The sequence below is a fragment of the Plectropomus leopardus genome, chromosome 11, assembly GCF_026936395.1.
Source record: "Plectropomus leopardus strain MGB_pleo_1.0 chromosome 11, ASM2693639v1, whole genome shotgun sequence".
Lineage (NCBI taxonomy): Eukaryota > Metazoa > Chordata > Actinopteri > Perciformes > Serranidae > Plectropomus > Plectropomus leopardus.
Window position 1 is genome coordinate 3,230,222 of NC_142186.1, and position 18,632 is coordinate 3,248,853.

The 18,632-nt window shown below is 37.8% G+C and overlaps 1 protein-coding gene across 2 annotated transcripts; it reads left to right on the forward strand.

Annotated features, from left to right (window-relative positions):
- The first annotated feature begins 358 nt into the window (after window positions 1–358).
- Window positions 359–17,443, forward strand: cyb5r4 (cytochrome b5 reductase 4). 2 transcript variants are annotated; one of them, XR_015778077.1, is made up of 17 exons: window positions 359–525; window positions 1,257–1,372; window positions 5,809–5,962; window positions 6,356–6,456; window positions 6,847–6,931; window positions 7,782–7,863; window positions 7,977–8,034; window positions 8,395–8,488; window positions 9,204–9,236; window positions 9,342–9,464; window positions 10,221–10,361; window positions 10,741–10,887; window positions 13,456–13,606; window positions 15,010–15,096; window positions 16,484–16,645; window positions 17,006–17,114; window positions 17,202–17,443. XR_015778077.1 is itself a non-coding variant. In XM_042490280.2 (16 exons), the coding sequence occupies exons 1-16, from the start codon at window positions 408–410 to the stop codon at window positions 17,058–17,060; spliced, it is 1,707 nt and encodes a 568-aa protein (XP_042346214.2). In that variant the 5' UTR covers window positions 360–407; the 3' UTR covers window positions 17,061–17,443. The 2 variants fall into 2 exon arrangements, 1 of the variants encoding a protein (XP_042346214.2); XM_042490280.2 differs by having other exon boundaries at window positions 360–525; window positions 17,006–17,443.
- Window positions 17,444–18,632: the final 1,189 nt, after the last annotated feature.

Below are 18,632 nucleotides of genomic sequence, written 5' to 3' on the forward strand. Positions count from 1 at the left end.
AAAGTTTAAATACTTCTGAAAGGTATTTGATTGCAGCACAAAAAAGTGATGTTGATCCAGGTTTCAAGAGGTAAATGTAAACCTTATTATTTTGTCAGGACTGTGTGTGATGATAGCAGCATAGAACTGATATTATTTCAGCTTTATTTCTGCCAGGTCAACTCAAAACTGCTGTCAGAAAAGGGTCCAATAGAACCATTCAGCCTATCAGAACTACACAACAGCTCTGCTGAATCGTCACTAGCTGCACATGGACTTTTATTTTGAAGTCCTTGAATCCTCTTAGCAGATAAGCCTTTCAAAAGCAAACGCTGTAGTTGCCCTGATGAAAGTCTGAGGAATACTGTATAAGGATAGGCTGCAGATAAATATAACACACAAGCAGCGGGAGATATTATGTTTTCACAATGTCAGATGGAAATCAGAGAGATTCAGAAGAGGATGACGATGATGACAGTGAAAGTGGGTCAAGCAGAGGAGGAAATGGTTCATTTTTCACCAATATATTCAATAATTTGATTTCAGGTGGGTTGTTGGCCTTTCTTATATCAATTTAAATTGAAATCACCGGAGCAATTAATACTGTTTATTAGGACTATGTTCCATTGAGGCCAGAGCATGCAAAATCATCCACTGGAGCCTGCTTACACACTGGAAAATGGGCCCAATGCATTCATTATTAATGTTAATATACCCGTGTTACTCCTGCTGTGCATGTCAAAATATCTGTGTTATTCAAAAAAACCCCAAACATTTCCCTCAAGAAACTCACATTACTGTGTTGTTTCCGAGGCATTTTTAAATGCTGGCTTCGTTTGCAATCTGTAATAAGAACAGTAGAGGGCAAAAGAGGACCGTCGCAATATGATGACGCAATTTGTTGACGTCGTTACTGAATTTCTGCGACAATTGATGTAGTCTTTACGTGGTAGGGGAACTAAGAAGGAAGGAGTCAGCTCGCAATTTATTACTACAGCGAGCAACGAATGAATATGCTTGTTATTTATTTTATAAGCACGGCAAATATCACCATTAACCGACGATATGTTGCTTGTTATAATTAGCTCGTAAGGCAGTCAGCGCGTAATGTCTTCTTAGTCTAGCCCAGCGTAGCTTAGCTTAGCCTGTTAGCTAAGCAGCATTGCTTAACTCTGTTTCAAACGAGATGCGTGACAAGAAAGGAGGAACTTGTAAAGCTAACATCTGACAGCAGGGCGTTACTGTCATTCATGTGCCGTTGTGGTCAATTTAACTAGGTTTTCTTCGAAACTGGGGCTGTTTCCGAAGCGTTCACAACATGCTGAACATTCCGACCCAGTCCTTCCCGGCGCCCTGCTCCCAGCAGCGGGTCACCCCGTCCGGCAGGAACAAGGTAAGACATCACTCCAACCACTACAGGTAAAAAAAACAACAACAAAAAAAACAACAAAAAACACTTCACTTCTCTAGAAACAACAGACCAAATGCTTTTCCAAAAGCTAACAGTTTAAAGTTTATTTATAAATCCTTCACAGGCACAATTTAACATAATATTTCATTACTTAACATTGTATATATTATATATATTCTTATTGTTATTCTTGCTAATTTATACCTCTGTTTTTCATTGTAGCATTGTACATCCAATATTTTAATTAACATACTAGATTTAGTCATTGCATATTAGCATATTATTTGTGTGTAATGTTTTACACACATATTACACATTATCCATATTCATATATAATATTTATATCTACCTACCTATCTATCTATCTATCTATCTATATATATATATATATATATATATCCTTATCCATATTATAAAAACATATTCAATATTATATATTCACATATTAGTGCTAATTGTCTACTTCTGTACTCTTACATTTATATTTTTACACACTTACATAATCAGCATATTAGTCATACTTTATTTTTAAATATTTACATCACTGCATTATATTTTTATATTTATATTGTTTTATACTTGAATTTATTTCTACTTGCGACAATTCTCTATGCTGGCATCAGAGCGAATTGTGACAAACCACAATTTCCCACCAGTATCAGTTATGATTTAGTTTTTATCAGTTAGTATTTTTTATTATGATAATCATACACGTTATCAACAGTATAGCATTCATTTCAAATAATAGCAACAATAATAGTAATTTTACTTTTTCCTCAATTGCTTCTTGATTAATTTATTGAAGCAATACCATCTCTAAACTTTAGGTGCATTTGTCAAAACAGATAATATGGTAGCACAAACCATAGCTCACCTGCAAAAGGTTGTACTCACCCAAAACATTTAACATATTAAACAAAGTTATTATCTAATACAAAGTCAGTACCCCAAAAATAAAAGATAAAAATTCTTTAGCATTTTGTAAACAATGGTTTTAAAATGTTCAGCCTGGGGCAATGGACCCTGGAAAAGTATTTTATATCCACATTTCTAACTTGTCGTTTTTTTTTTCATTGGCACTGAACGTTTTCTGCACTAGAATGTTGTTTTTGCCTAGCAAACCAAATGCTAATGTGTGCCAATTTCAGCAGTAAGTTTTGCATTTCATGTTGTGCTTATACTTCCATTGAAATTGCCACTGTATTTTATTGAGGCAAAGTAACTGACTGAAAGAAATATACTTATAATATGATAATTTTATTATTAATTTTTAATTTAAAAATAATGAGAATTTTCAGCACATTTTTGGCCATTTTCTTGTTGTTTTTTTTCCACATTTAAGTATTATTATTATTATTATTTATTTTGCTTGTTTTGTGGTAATATTCTTATAACTTTCAAAAAAGAATTCTTGCTTACTTTGGGCCATGTCCTGTGAAGTTGCTCATTACCTTCTCCCCATGTTTTTGAAATAAATCAACAGCATTTGCCCAGGTTTCAAAGGGTTACGCAAACTTGAAACAGTTTTTATTCAAAAGTGTATGTGTAAAACCTATCCCTTTTGAATATAACTAATATAGAGGCAAAATTCTCTGTCAAGTTATGTCCAATATTGCTGCAACCCTACCTACACCACAATAAACAGACAGCTTATACAGGACAATAAAATACAAAAAAATAATTTATGTGTAATACTGTAACACAGTAAAGCTAAAATGCTACCGTGAGGACTACACCTCACTGGACGTCCTGTCCACAAATTTTTACAACATCACACCTTATAAATTTTTCCTTTGTGATGCAATGGGGGTAAAATCCCCTTGCATGTCTTCCTGCAATGTTCAGCTGTGATGTCATCGCAAACAGCACCCATTGCAGCAAGCAGAGATATGTTGTCACGAGACAATTGATCACACCCTCATCCTCCATGCAGAAAAACATCTATTGAATTCAGGTGTCAAGAACACCATCAACATTAGATGACTGCAAACTATTCTCTGATGATATATGCAGGGTGAAACGTTCCATCCCCCCCACAGTCACTGCAGTTGGACTTCCCTGAACTGTCATTCTCAGGGCTCTCTGTAGAGGGTGTCCACGAGTTTTTGGTGGTTGATTTGGCCAGTAGTGAGTAAATGTGTACCCACACCATACTCTTTCATTGCAGCATACATAGTGATATGGCACATCCACTGTGGTGCGGTGGCCTATTAGATTTTGGCCACCACTTCTTCCTTTGGCTAGATTGAAACCAGCCTCATCCACAAACACAAGGGTGTGAGGGATTACACTTCCTGCTAGCTCCATTGTCCTTTTATTTCTTTTAAGTTTACCTTTTTTAAATTAATTTAATTTAATTTATTTAATTATTTTTTACATTTATTTTATTTCCTTGTATTTGTGGTTTAATTGCTTCTGTTGTTGTTGTTTTTGGTCTATATCTCCAGCAGGGGCTGGCTCAATTTGCGGCAGCGGCACCTAACTGCGGCACCTCGTGTGGCACCCCCAGATGCCGCAGCTAGGTGCCGCTAGCAGTCGCAGCAGATGCCACTGGTTGCCGAGACGTGCCGGGAGGTGCCAGGAGGTGCCGGGAGGTGCCAGTGCTTGTGCTGCGGTTTGGCGGAGGTGCCAGGAGGTGCCAGTGCTTGTGCCACTGCTTGCCAGGAGGTGCCGCGAGGTGCCAGTGCGTGTGCCGCGGTTTGGCGGTTTTTAATATAGCCTACTCACAAAATTAATATATTACAAGGTGACAAAATTATCTGCAGCAGCGGAAAAATCCGCCGAAAAGGGGACATGAGGATGATATCAGCTTCCTCTCATCTCACTGTCTCTCCGCTGTGTGTGTATTCACAGGCTGTCAGCGCGCGCACACACACACACACGCGTTGTCAGATTTCAGCACGGCCACGAGCGGTAAGCAGCTGCGTTTTCTCAGTCACAACGAGCACAGAAGTGAGTCCACGTCCCCTGTATGTGACAGCCTGAAGACAAGTGACCGGTGTTTGACAGACCCTACGTAAAGCCCCGCACCAGGCTGTAGTTCTGCACTACTTTGTTTCATTTAATCACATTTTTTACAAAGGCAGCTTTCTTATTTTCCACTATAGCTTCCTGCAGCTGACAAAGAGAAAGTTAATGCTGTGTAATGCATCTGTATTTCAGAGCTTTTAAAAAGTCTAGTGCTGCCCTGCCTGTGAGAGTTTTTGCAAACGGAAATAGGAGACTGTTGTTGTAGAGTAGAGTGGAGAGGAGTGAGAGAAATGAGAGGAGCGGAGGTGCTAAACACAGGAGCTGACTGGTGCCGCAAGACACAGTTTGAGGGGGCACTAAAACTTCCTGCTGTCCTTTCCATGGATGAAGAGGAGAAAAAGGAACTGCTTGCGGCACCTCGTGGCAATCAGTGGCACAAGCACTGGCACCTCCCGGCACCTCCTGGCACCTCCCGGCACCTCTCGGCAACCAGTGGCATCTGCTGCGACTGCTGCGACTGCTAGCGGCACCTAGCTGCGGCATCTGGGAGTGCCACAAGAGGTGCCACAGTTAGGTGCCGCTGCCGCAAATTGAGCTTGCAGTCTCTCCTATATCTATCTATTATTTCATATGGGCATTTTATGTCCTGCTTCTTGCATTATTTGTCCTCTGGTTTTAATTTTATCCTAACTACCCTAGTTTTGTCTTGCTTGTGTTCACTATAATAATAATAATAATAATAATAATAATACTTATTATTATTATTATTATTATTATTATTATTATTATTATTATTATTATTATTATTATTATTATTATATCAAATCAGTTTTACTGTAGAATCATATTGGTCTGGTGTTTTTCTCCACGAGTGGTGGGAAAAAAATTGATACAGCATCATGATATTTTGCATGGCGATATTTTATCGATACATTAACACCAAGTATTTATTTTTGTTACATATATTAATTTTGCAGATACAAATTAAATGTCTGGCAGCGTATTAGATTAATAAAATCATTTGTTTTTTCAGTCATCTAGATACATGATGCTGCAATAAAAGCTTAATCCAACAACATAAAAAAACAGATGTTCACAAAGTTTTTGTTTAATTTACAGTTGAAATAGGTAGTAAATCCCAATATCATAATAAGTAGCTCATTGCAAAACATTTAAAATCGCAATAATATTGTATCATGACCTAAGTTTTGTGATAATATCATATTGGGGGGGGGTCTGGTGAATAAGGCCATAATGAAGGAAAACCTGTAACACTGTAAACACAGTACAGCAAGCATAAACCTAGCTTAGTACTGTGTCACCACACAGACTCAACATGACATTGCAGTATCTTTAATTTGGTCTGATGTGCCTTCACACATCTCAGGAAGAGAAAAAATAATAACACGGTTCTCCTCTGTTCCATGACTCTCCTTTGTCTATTCAAGGTGGCCTTGAAGCCCGGCCACAGTCTAATGGACTGGATTCGGTTTGCCAAGAGCGGCAAAGACCTGACAGGGCTCAGAGGACGACTGATTGAAGTTACCCAGGAAGAGCTGCAGAAACACAACAAAAGAGATGACTGCTGGACGTGCATACGGGGTGAGCCTGCGTGGTGGTCTGACATGGATCTGGGGGCTACTTCATAGTTAAGGGAAACACAGGAATAAAGTCATTTGCATGTTAGTTGTAGTATTAAGCAAGTTAGAGAATTCTTGCAGTAATGGTCTATGTAATGGTCTGCTTTACTAGCACTGACACTGTTTACGGGGCTCAGTGATCTTTAGATACAGATGTCACACCCTAAATTGACAGTTATGTGGGTTTTTCAACTTTTATGTGATTGGCGCAAACCCCCCCTCCAATAAAAAAACATTTCATTTCTATGTATTTTTTATTTCATCATTATTCATCATATTAGTGTGTGTGCTGTTATTACTTTCTGTCAGCAGAGGACACTGGCATAGGATGTTATATAGCTCTGTGTGTTTTCAGGTATGGTTTACAATGTGACCCCCTACATGGACTACCACCCTGGTGGAGAGGACGAGCTGATGAAGGCAGCTGGGATCGATGGCACTGACCTGTTTGACCAGGTATGGAAGGGGATGGAGCCAGTGGAGTTCTGTCATTTTCGTGTAATTTTTTTAACCTCAAGGGATAAATGGTAATGATGCAGTTCTGCATTTTAGAATCTTCTGGTTTCATGTTGACCTTTTACAAAATACATTTTATACAGAATTTGCTACTGTTGAAAGACTGATTCCTGCTTGCTCTTTGTAACCTTTTGAGGCCAAACTAAAGGAGCAGTGAATGTAACTTGTCCTGAAAAAGCTCAGCAGTTGTAAAAACAAGCCTAAAGACCTTGGGACTTGAAAAGACTTGAAAATAATTTGTATTGGCAGCCTTGTGAGTGCTGCAGGGTTATGGGTGACTTCCTGGGTTTACATGTGTTCCCATGATGACATGCATGTGTTTGTGCACAGGTCCATCGCTGGGTGAACTATGAGTCCATGCTAAAAGAGTGCCTGGTGGGCAGGATGGCCACTAAGGCCACCACAGCTATTAAAGGTAAAACTCTCAGTGCCCCATTCTCATTGATGAAGTTACTGTAGGCTCTCTTTCTTTAATTAAACAAATGGGGCAAGTTTAATATCAATATATTGCAATATTTTCAGTGTGATGTATGTATAGTGATGTATTGTGGCTCATCTGACAGTTGCAGTCGGAGGTACTGTACACATCAAAGGCAACAAAAATCTCACTTATGTATACACCACACTGTAGCTGCATGATATAGGTAACTAACTTGCCTATATATAAAAAATATGCCAAATTTAGGGATGTATGATATTGGATTTGTTGCCGATAACCTATGCGCAAATATATAAACGACTCATTTTGCCAATAACAGATACCGATATCAGCTCATCCACTTTTTAATTTTGGTGATCAAGTCTCCTCTATGGAAGAATCAACATCATATTCTGCATAGTCTTATTATGATGACCCACCAGCAGATGGTGACATATAATACAGTGCTTTTTAATGCATGTAATATCAATTCATTGTGCAAAACAAGAAAAATGTGTCACGTGTTCATGTAAACAAAGTCCCTCTTGTCCCAAAAGTAGAACTGATCAGTGTCACTCTGAGAGCTTGTAACAAGTTTGTTTCCTTCTCTCAGACACTCGATAAGTATTAGCTCTGATGCTGCTCTGACATGCTGTACACGTAAATATGAGTAATGAAGGGTGAAAAGGGACTTTAAAAAACACACAACTAACTGTTGTGTTTTTGGCAGTTGTTTAATGTGAAGTATTAACAGGAGTGAAACCCAGTGGTTGCATGGAAATCTATCTGAAGATTTATAATATGTAACAGAAGTGGTTTGCATATAGTTCTGTTTTATTTTTTTCAGCTATCATCCCACCTTCACCACCAACTAGCCTCGCCCCGCCTACATCAGTGGCTCCTCCCCCAGACAAAGATGCTCGACCACGGTATGAAAGAACATAACACATCTTAAAAACATATATAAGACAGGTCTCGAAGTTAAACACATTTGTACAAACTCAGTGACATTATTATTGTCTGCTGTCTGTTGTTTGTGTAGATTCGACTGGTTCCAAACCGATGGGACTGTTCATCTGGTCATTTATGCTAAAAGAAAGGTAACAATTCGTCAACCATACACACTTCCACAAGGCATCATATAAGTCACTAAGCTCTGTTAGCATACTGTGCAAACTGCAGTGGAAAATGCAAGTAGGCAGTAATGCCCCCCTTTTAACTTCACCTTTGGCCACAAACCATGTGAGAGTTTGGAGAGCTTAGGGGACAATGATTGAGCTGCCGTCTCATCATCGCACAGAGTTTCAGTCAGAATTTCTAAAGAAAGCTTTGAGTCTGTAACCACTACTCAGCAGTCTATTTTAATAAATGTTTGAACACTGAAGTTGTCGCCTGGCCAAAGAGTTGCCTGGATCAGTGTTTGAAGATGAAATATAGATGCAGATTATTTCTTCTGTCAGATCGCCAGCTCAGGCTGCACCGTCGTTGACCTGAAGGCGGGTGTATTACGGCTGGAAGTGCTGCTGGGGAAAATGTCCTACATGATACATTTAAGTGAGTACAGACATGACTTTGTATGTTTAAATATTTAAATATGCTGTCTTCTGCTAAAAAATTTAATCCTTTGAACTTGAGCAAAATGCCTTGATTTCTTTCCAAAATTCAGGGAAGACGTCAAAAGTTTCATGTTACAAGAAAATTGCCCTGAAATTTAGCAAAAAAAAAAAAAGACCAGAAAAAATGAAAGAAAAAAACAAACAAACAGCCCAACAATAAAAAAAATGATAAATAAATGTATAGACAAAATAGTTAAGAATGATATTTTAATAATAACAATTAGAAATATGGTTTTCTGGACATTTCTAACACCCCCCCCCCCCTTAAAAAATGTTTTAAGTCTTTTTCTTTTCCTTATTTCCTGCAATTTACAGAACGTCTCTTGCCAAGTTGCTCATTGCCTTTTTCGGCATGTTTTCAAATGAAATCAAATTTGCTCATGTTTTTAGAGGTTTAAATGCACATGAGAAATTGAGAAAGACTCTTTGTTTCAGTGTCTGTTTTCCTGAAATACAGATGCTGAACCCAGAGATGAGCTGAACTTTCTTAGAATGTTGCATTATGTATAGTACGCTATTAGACAAGATGCTGACACCAAAGTACCAACCATGATTTGCATGCAAGATTAGACATGGATACACTGTATACAGTATCGTGCTGATTTGCTCATGACTGTGGTTATAAAATCAGTTGCATTTCCATTCTCTTTCAGGTCTCGCTGATGAAGTTGAGGAACACGTTGCTGGTAAGACAACAGCTTGATTCAATAACAGAAGAAAAGGTGTAGATACATTTGTAAAGTGTGTGTTACTGCCACGTTCTTATTTTTAAACGGTCATTTCTTCAACAGTCCACACTGCCTTCTCAGTGGGAAAGATCCAGGTCAGCATACGCAAACAGGCTAAAGGAAAATGGACCAGTCTTGGTCAACCACTGGAATTTCACAACACATTTCTACGCAAAAAAGACAGAGGTGAGATCCCCTTTCCCACTGGACAAAAATACACTAACACCCTCTAAAATCTGGCTTTGTTTTTAGTGGGAGAAGATACAGTTGGCATCCTTTTATGGGACAAATCCTAGTACTCACAGGTATTTATCGGCTCTAGCTCTGATCAGGAGTGATAAAAGGTTCCTGTGGTCATGGAAAACCTGGAAAAGTCATGGAATTTGACAATCTCATTTTCCTTAATCATTAGAAGTTTTTGAAAAGTCAGGTGGTTTTTTATTGTGTAATGAACATAATTGTAACTGTAATCTTCCAGAGATAACCTTCCACATAATGTAACTTCTGCTAATTTATTTTATGTAATTAGGTATTGACATAATGTAGCTCTGAGACACGTCGACTTGGGTTGCTTTGAAAGATGTGTGATGTCAAGTAAGCAAATTAAAGCCATAAACATAACCTAACCTCCGCCTTCATGACATCAAGTGTGACACACCAGTAAAAACATAAAAAAAAACAGACAGGCAGATGCACCTACTGCAAAGCCATGCACACGCCACTGGTTCACTGGCAATGGGAATGGAGTCTATCACCTATTCTTAGTGGGTTTTTCAGTGTTAAAAAAGCGTTAAAGGTGCGAGAAATTAAGTTGCAGAATCACACAAAAAATAAACAGTGGTGGTTGCTGCATTTGCAGTGAATACAAGCACATTTAGCTCATCAGGAATGCAAGAAAAGGTTAAAGCTCACAATGAGTCTACAGTGTTCTCCTTTGTCCAGCTCTCTACTATAGGGATTGTGTGTTGGTGTCAAAGACTGAAGTGAACCACAACACCCAAGTGTTCAGACTGCAGCTTCCACGTGGGTCTGTCATGCACGTGCCTGTCGGAAAACATGTCTACCTCAAAACCCTCATTCAAGGTAAGGAACCACGTAGATGCACTAAACTGTACAGAACACGCCGAGTGTCTTCTGTGTCTGCTACACTCAAAAACAGCTGTTTTTCAAACAAACTGGAATAAACTCGTGGTCACGAGGCACGAGCTGAAAGCACTTGTCCACCAAGGCGCTCAAGTAAATATTTTATAAAAATGAAAGGATTCTAAAATGTACTTAATTGTAGTTGTAGTTGATCCTTTTATTTAAAAATATATATTTTATGCAGTGATTAACACGTTGGCTTTAACACAAATATGATGAAATGATCTATGTACATTAGTTAGTTACGGTTCAGAAGTCGAGAATGTCCTGCCATACATAATATAAGCCATTTCACTGACTTATTTTTGTCCATATCCAGACACAGAGGTAGTGAGGCCATACACTCCAGTAGATCAGAACCTGGCAGCTGCCTCTGACCACTCCTCACAGGAATCAGACCTCTACCTCATGATCAAAGTTTACCCTGACGGAGTGTTCACGCCACACTTCAACAGCCTCCACATCGGTAAGTGACAGCCAGTGTGTCATGTGAGGACAGGGAGGAGGGTAATGTGACAGAGAGACTCTGAGTCAGATGTACATACATGAGCACTACGTCTCCCTAAGGGACTGTTTATTTTTTTTGGTCATTTTGGCTGTGTTCATGCAAATGGAATACATTTTGCCAAGACAGTGTGTTTTTGTTCAATTTCTTGATTTCCAGCTCAGCTCCTACAATAAGGCTAAAATACACTGTGGAAAATAAATTGTTACATTCAGACTGTTAAGTGCAAAAAATGCATCATTGAAACCCATTCAAACTGACATTTTTGATCTTACAGCCATCAAAGCATAAAAACATGTGTTGTATTATTTCTGGGTGTAATTCTGGGCTTTCGCCTTGGAATGTGTTATTTTTACCATTTTCTACCTGATGACACAATTTTTATCATATTGGGCATATGGAGAAAATGCTGTTTCAACAAAGTGCACTGTCACAATCAATGTTGCAGCTAATCACTGACATATCCCAGCCTGTGATAATTCAAAAAAAAAAAAAAACACTGCATGCAGTATTTTGAAAATATATATATTTTTTTTAATCTAAGAACATGATGGCATCATGACAAAAGCCTGGCATTAAAGGATTTAAAGGGTTAAAATTCTGAAAATAAATAAATATTTAAAATATTTCATAAGGACTGATGGTGGTTAAAAAAATGAACTCAGTAAAAGTAGAAAATAATATTAATGGATAATATTTTTATAGCTTGATTTTTAAAAGTGTATTTGTGTGCAGAGAGGTATGAGTTAAAAAAAGGATAAAAATCAATGTTGCTGCTAATCATTAACATATCCCAGGACATAATAAAAAAACAGAAAATCTACTTAGCATGTAGTATATTAAATATAATTATTTTTTGTTTGTGGTTTTTAATTTAAAAACATAGGTAACATGACAAAAACCTGGCATTTAAAGGGTTAAAATTTTGAAAATTAATGGATATTTAATATTTATTAGTAAGACTGATGTTTGTTCAAAAAGTCAACTCAGTGAAAGTAAAAAAAATATTAATGTATCATATTTTTTAAAGCTTAATTTTAAAAGCGTATTTTGTGCGCAGAGCAATATCAGTGTTTGTAATGTTAAAGCGGGCCCTAAGAATTAAATGTACGTTACATTTACGCTGTCATGAAGTGACAATTGTTAATGTCATGATATGAAGAGAAGTCCCTCCACCTCACTTAGCCAGGACACTGCTGGCTGGGAGGAGATGGTGCACTGGCTCCGCTACGCTGAAACAGATGAAATATTTGTAAAATGATCTGTCTCTTTCTGCCATTCATCCTGGCTGAATTGTCCCTCAGTCCACCCTTTCTTAAACAGTCCTATTATGCTGCTGTCCTCAAGCTTTTTTAAATACCGCCACAATAACGGCTCTAATGGTATTTATTTTACATTACCACTCTCCTGGAGATGTTATGTAATGCTCGTCTCCTGCTCCTGCTGTACCTTCATATGCTCTCTATCAGGAACTGTGGTGGTTATTTTTTTTACATTCAAGAGATAATGCAATTTTTTTCTGTGAGGTTATGATAAAACTTCAAAAGTCTGGATCACTCCTAGAGCGACTTCATGAAGGATAGAAATACTACATAGATCGTAACATCTAATCTGGGCCCAAAAATGTCTGTTTGCTATTGAAAAAGATGTACAAGGCTGTGAACTGTTTTACTGTTTGTTTTCTTTGTGTTTTTATTCTTGTGAATTTAGTCATTAATAATTCATCAGTCTCTGACTATAGCATATTCTGGCCAGTAGATGGTGTTGTCGAGTGCTATCAGGAGAAGAAGATGAAAGACACAAGTCCATAGTGTTGATTAAAAACATCGCCTTAATAGGATGATTTATAGGCTACATAATTAATTCCTGAATTTAAAGTGTTCAATTCAGGTGTCATCAGCACATTTCAGGGACATTTTTCTACAAAATAAAAGTGCTTACAATATTGCCTTCTTAATTGCAGCTTTTATCTCTCTTATTGAGGTTTTGCTATAACCTTTAACATGGTATATTCACTTGATCAAGGCTGTTAAAGGCCATGTGATTTATTATTGGGCTGAAAATGACACAAAAAAAGTCATTTTTCCCTGAGACATGCAGCTAAACGCTCTCTGGCACCGATGGGGTCTCTGAAGGTGGTTTTGTTTTTACTGATGTCCTCTCTTACCATTGCCACAATGTCTGCAAACTGATGATGACTTATACCAAAGTATGAATGAAACTTGTCTTCAAAAGACGACAGTTGTCTCAATAAAGTGTTCCTCCCGTGTGGCGTGTGGTCTGAGCTGCTGTTTACAGTTCGTTATTGTTCATCAGTGTGGATGCTCACATTGTTATCGTTATAGTTATGTTTGTAGATATAGTGCTTGTTGTGGACTGCTCTTAAACTTTATATATTGTCACTTTACACACGTAAAATGATCACTCCACCCTTCCGTGTGATGTTTTCACTGTCCAGATCTTTTTCTCTTGCAGCACTGTGTGATCCGTGATTATGCTTTTGTTCACTTCTCTCTTGTTCCTCTCCAGGTGACAGTATATCCGTTAGTGGTCCAGAGGGTACCTTCAGTGTCCGGCCCCTCCGTGATGTCACAGACCTCTACCTGTTAGCAGCAGGCACCGGGTTCACGCCCATGGCTCGCCTCATCCAGCTGGCGCTACACAACAGCGACACCATCAGGTAAGAACTATCACAACACTTACCCTTTTTCCATTTACACTTTTGGCGGCGGCAAGTCAAACAAGTGGTGCCACGCCAATTTGTTTTTCCATGATCAGCTAAGATGCGGAAAGCCTTCTGGAGTAGGACCAAAAGTAAACCTGACTGCCACCATTAAAAATAGTGGTGAAGTTATTACCAACTGCAGCTAGCCGCACTCACCTCTGTCTGTGCAGGAGAGCAGAGGGAGCGACGTTTTTAAAGTCTCTGTGTGTTCAGCTCTCAGTGCTTTTGTAGCTCCTAACTGCCTCTCTGTGCTTTGGACTTTGGGCTCTCTTCTGCATCCCGTTTCACTTTAGATATCTGCTTTATTCAGCATCCTGGCATGAAATGTCTCAGAAATTAAATTTAAAAAATTGTGAAAGGTGATGAGACGGTGACCCGAAAATTAGCTTTAAAAAAACAGAGAAAAGGGAAAAACATTAAGAAAACTATAATCATTGTAAATATATATATTTACAATTAGATTAAAGCTTAATAAAAATATTATAATTATTACTATTTATATTTTATTTTTTCAGTTCATTTCCTGTGTTTGGTCTCTTCTTTTTTGTGCTAATTTAAGGCAACTTTCTGTAGATTTTTACTATTTTCTTGCCAATTTTTGGGTCATTTGTTGTAAAGTGACCCCTGCCTTTTTCCATGTTTTTGTGAGAAATCAGGCCAATTTGCTCAGGTTTCAAAGGGTTAAATAACAAAATAACAGGGGATTTTTATCATAAAGAATGTATAGGAAATAAAATGTGTTCAATAACAAATTTACAGAACGTCATTAGCAAGCCCAGTCAACCTACGTGTGTGGAAAAAGGGTATTTATTGTCTGAGTGTGTGGCCAGAGATGTCCAAAGAAATGCAGTTTCATTCATTTTTCTGCAATTCTCTTTCACTATATTGCCTATAGACACGTAACCATCAGTGTTAATCTGATGGTAATTTAACACTTCTACATAAAAGTAACAATGGCAATTTTTGGAGATCGGATAAACTTAAAGACCACAACAGCACAGGATTAAACATGCAGATGATCTAAATGTATTTTTCTTAATATTACATTTTATAATATTACACTGGATTTAAATGACAAGTTTTCGAACTGTCGAAAGTGTTGTGAGGTGAAATATTTCTGTTGTGAAATTTAAAGTAGTTTAATAACATTTAATGACAATAACAAGAAACATAAAAAAGTGTATTTCCTGCATTGAGAATCTGTTCTTTAGTTGGAAAAAAAGATTCCTTGTCCCTGTCGTCATCAACAACTTTTTCAATGCAAAGTAGGATATTCAGAAACAGGCCGAGTGTGTTCTATTCTTCTGTTTGTCCCACTGACCCGCTTGTAAATCAAAATCCTGTTTGTGTGTCCTCAGGAAAACCAAGCTGCTCTTTTTTAACCGGCGAGAGGAGGACATTCTGTGGCGCTGTGAGCTGGATGAGCTGGCTGCTAACAGTGAGAGGTACGGTCGCTGAGTGTTTGTTTTTAAACAAAGACACTGTTGCACACTGTTCCTGTCACACCCAGGCCTGCAAATGTTATTTGTTAGAAATTAAATTTGTAGAGCATGTAAGGGAGCGGTGTGAGGTCAGCTCAGTGTGTCCTTTTGAAGAAGAGATTTTTGAGACGTTCGCTGAAGAGAAGCCCATTCATAGGCACAGAGGGCAAGAGAAATGATGAGTGGTAAACAGTCTACCCTTTATTAATTCAAATTTTGTAGTGGTAACACTTAGTATGAAGACCACATCTATAGTGCATGATGAAGGCAGTCATAGTGAATTATAATGCATTTATAATATTTTATGGTTACAGTCATATACACACATAATGCTTACTGCACTATATCAATAGGCATAAAGCATTATAGATGTGATTTTTAAGTATCAAGGGTCTTATGGATGCTTTTGACTAGTTATGCACTAAAGGCTGAATTATGGGGCTTATAATACATGATAAACATCTATACACACATCAACAATTAACTGTAGTGATGACTCAGTGTGCTGTAACAGTCTATGTAGTGTTATAAGTTATCATTGTGTGTGTTGAGTAAAGTGAGGTACATATGGATGCATTCATAACAATTTATGCTTAATCATAATGTATCATTGTTGGTGTTAAGTAAAGTGTTATCATTTTCATGCATTTATAAGAATCTATGCGGCGTCATGAGTGGCAAACTGTTGCACCCTTGAAATCCACACTGAGTATGCTGTATGCTGTAGCTAGCTAGCTAACTACTGACCCCATCCCAAACAGACTATTAGCAAGCTAAGTTAGCCTCTGGAATGTTTGCCATTAGCTAACAAGCTAACTGTATGTTTTAGTTGAAGATTGCTTGGTTCAAATATACATAATGATGTGATATACAATATAATATAATAATAATTTTAAAGCTAGCAATCTTCAGTTTATCCATACAGTTAGCTTGCAGGTTAACAGCAAGCAATCCAGTAGCTAATGTTAGCTTGCAGGTAGACCCTACAGTGGTTAGCTGCACCATGTTGTGATGATGCAGCATCAGGACCGAGTTGGGGTTCAGTATCATGCCCAAGGATACTTCGACATGTTCGACATGAGCTGGGGATTGAGCTGCCGATGATCGGATTAGTGGAAAATCCACTGTACCTCTGAGCCACAGCAGCCCTGAAACACACACTGGTGTGTACATGTGTGTACACCATTACACATGTTGCAACAAAATTTAATAGGAAGGAGAGATAAATAATTGTGCATTTAATGGAAATATTTTCAGCTTAACAAGTTTTTTCTGCTATATCTAGACCTCAACGTCTCTGTACATCTTAACACTGTGTGTGTGTGTGTCTGTGTGTGTCTGTGTGTGTCAGGTTTCAAGTGGAGTACGTCCTCTCTGATCCGTGTGAAAGCTGGACAGGTCTGAAGGGTCGGGTGGATGAGTCCATGCTCAAGGATTTCCTCAACAGGCCAGAGGGCTCCAAATGCTATGTGTGTGTGTGCGGCCCCACTGCCTTCACAGAGCTCACAATAGGGTGTGTAATATCACCTTTACATAACCTTTACCTCACTGTCCCGGTGCTCTGAGAAAAGAGTGCATCTTAATGAGTTATTTCCATTTTACTACAATTTAAGTCTTATTTCTGAAGATTAAGCAACAATCTCTATTAGTCCTCATTGTCCTCCAAAGTAAGTAAGGGAGCTCTTTTGTGTTTACAACCTGATCAGACAAGTTGTAAACAAACTAAACAGCAACCTCCAAGACTGAAAATATATGAATATGCATAATTTAATACTCTGTAGCAGTGATATTCTTAGTGAGAATGTACTAAGTCACTTTCTTTCACTCAGCATTTTTTCGCCTTGTTGTCCTCACCTGCTTGTTTGTTTCTCAGGTTGTTGAAGCAGCAGGGCTTCAGTGAGGAGGAGCTCCACGCCTTCCAGGGCTGATGAGCTCTGCCTCGATCCAACTGCCCCCCGCAGAGACTGTGTGCCTGTGACTGTGTGAGTGAGCGAGAGTCAAAAGTCGATTTAATTTATGAACTCATGATTGTGAGAAATGAATGCAACACTGTATTTCTATGCACCAAGGAGCTGATGATGGTGACGGCAGGCAACACACCTCAGGCTTTGATGGACTCTAAAGAAAATCAGTGCAGTAAAATCCCTCTGAATCTGGACAGTTTGGTCAGTACCTGCAACAAAAAACAGAGTTTAGAAAAAGCTTTTTTTTAAGGTGTGTAGAATAAATGCTGTACAATGAGATGCACAGAAGTGATTGAGATATTGTGAAATGATGGTGTTTATGCAATAATAAAATAGAATGAACTTGAGCTGCAGAGGACCTTCTGATTACACAATATTTATGAGTCTTTATGTTGAGTTACATGGATGCAGTTTCAGGAGTTAAAACCACTGCAGTGTAAAAAAAAGCATCATGGTGACATGTTTAAAGGTAACTCCCTGGCAATATATTTAACACTTTCTCCTTAATTTAATAGTTTATGTGCCAACTTTTTATGAACAATTAATCAAATAATTAATTAGCTACTTCCTGGTATGTTTTGCATACAAATTTTTAAAAAGTTGGGAAAAAAACACCCTCAACATTTGTTATTACTTAACAGTATGTTTTGATAGCTTAAAAACAAATCTAATCTTTGAATGAACAACGATCTATTTACATTTAGCAACAAAACATTGAATTCCTGCTTTTATACTGTGATCTTCACAGTGGTGCACCGACATTGTTAATATCCTAGAGAGTCATGGTGAGTGGAGTGGATAATTTATCTGGTGCAATGACCCAAATTGGTGAAACAGCCTCAAAACCTGACAATAATAAAAAAAAATAAGAAACAATATTTCACACCTTTACAGTGGGTACGGAAAGTATTCAGACCCCCTTAAATTTTTCACTCTTTGTTATATTGCAGCCATTTGCTAAAATCATTCAAGTTCATTTTTTTCCTCATTAATGTACACACAGCACCCCATATTGACAGAAAAAACACAGAATTGTTGACATTTTTGCAGATTTATTAAAAAAGAAACATCACATGGTCATAAGTATTCAGAGCCACTGTACATTAATGATAATCTGTAAAAAGAAAAAAAAGTTTATCTGTAAGTGATTATTGCTTATTTTGTACCCTTATCTGGGTAATGTGTCCATCAGGATACAGATATTGAATGCCTAATTATCAGAGTTGTGATAATGCAAAATTATTACCCCCCACCCCAAAAAAATTATAAAAATAAAACAACAAGACGTACCTCATGGCCACGACTTTGTTTTTGTAGGATTACATGTTGAATTTTGGTATCAGTAATGCAGATGTATTCCTAAAAATACAGAGGGATAGACTTCAGAATAGACCACGGGTTGTAGTGAAGAAAATTTCATCACAATTTTGTGGATGTGTTGAAAAGATTTCAGCTCTGTAGGACATACAGGTGATTTATCATGATTTATTACATTTGGAATGAGATATCTCTACCAATGTATATTTGTTGTGATGA

What these genes read in the sequence shown, in the direction of transcription:
- cyb5r4 (XM_042490280.2), top strand. Translation starts at nt 408, where the DNA reads ATGTCAGATGGAAATCAGAGAGATTCAGAAGAGGATGACGATGATGAC. An exon ending in CCCCGTCCGGCAGGAACAAG is followed by an intron (nt 1,373 to 5,808) that starts GTAAGACATCAC and finishes TGTCTATTCAAG; the next exon opens with GTGGCCTTGAAGCCCGGCCA. An exon ending in CCTCAAAACCCTCATTCAAG is followed by an intron (nt 10,362 to 10,740) that starts GTAAGGAACCAC and finishes GTCCATATCCAG; the next exon opens with ACACAGAGGTAGTGAGGCCA.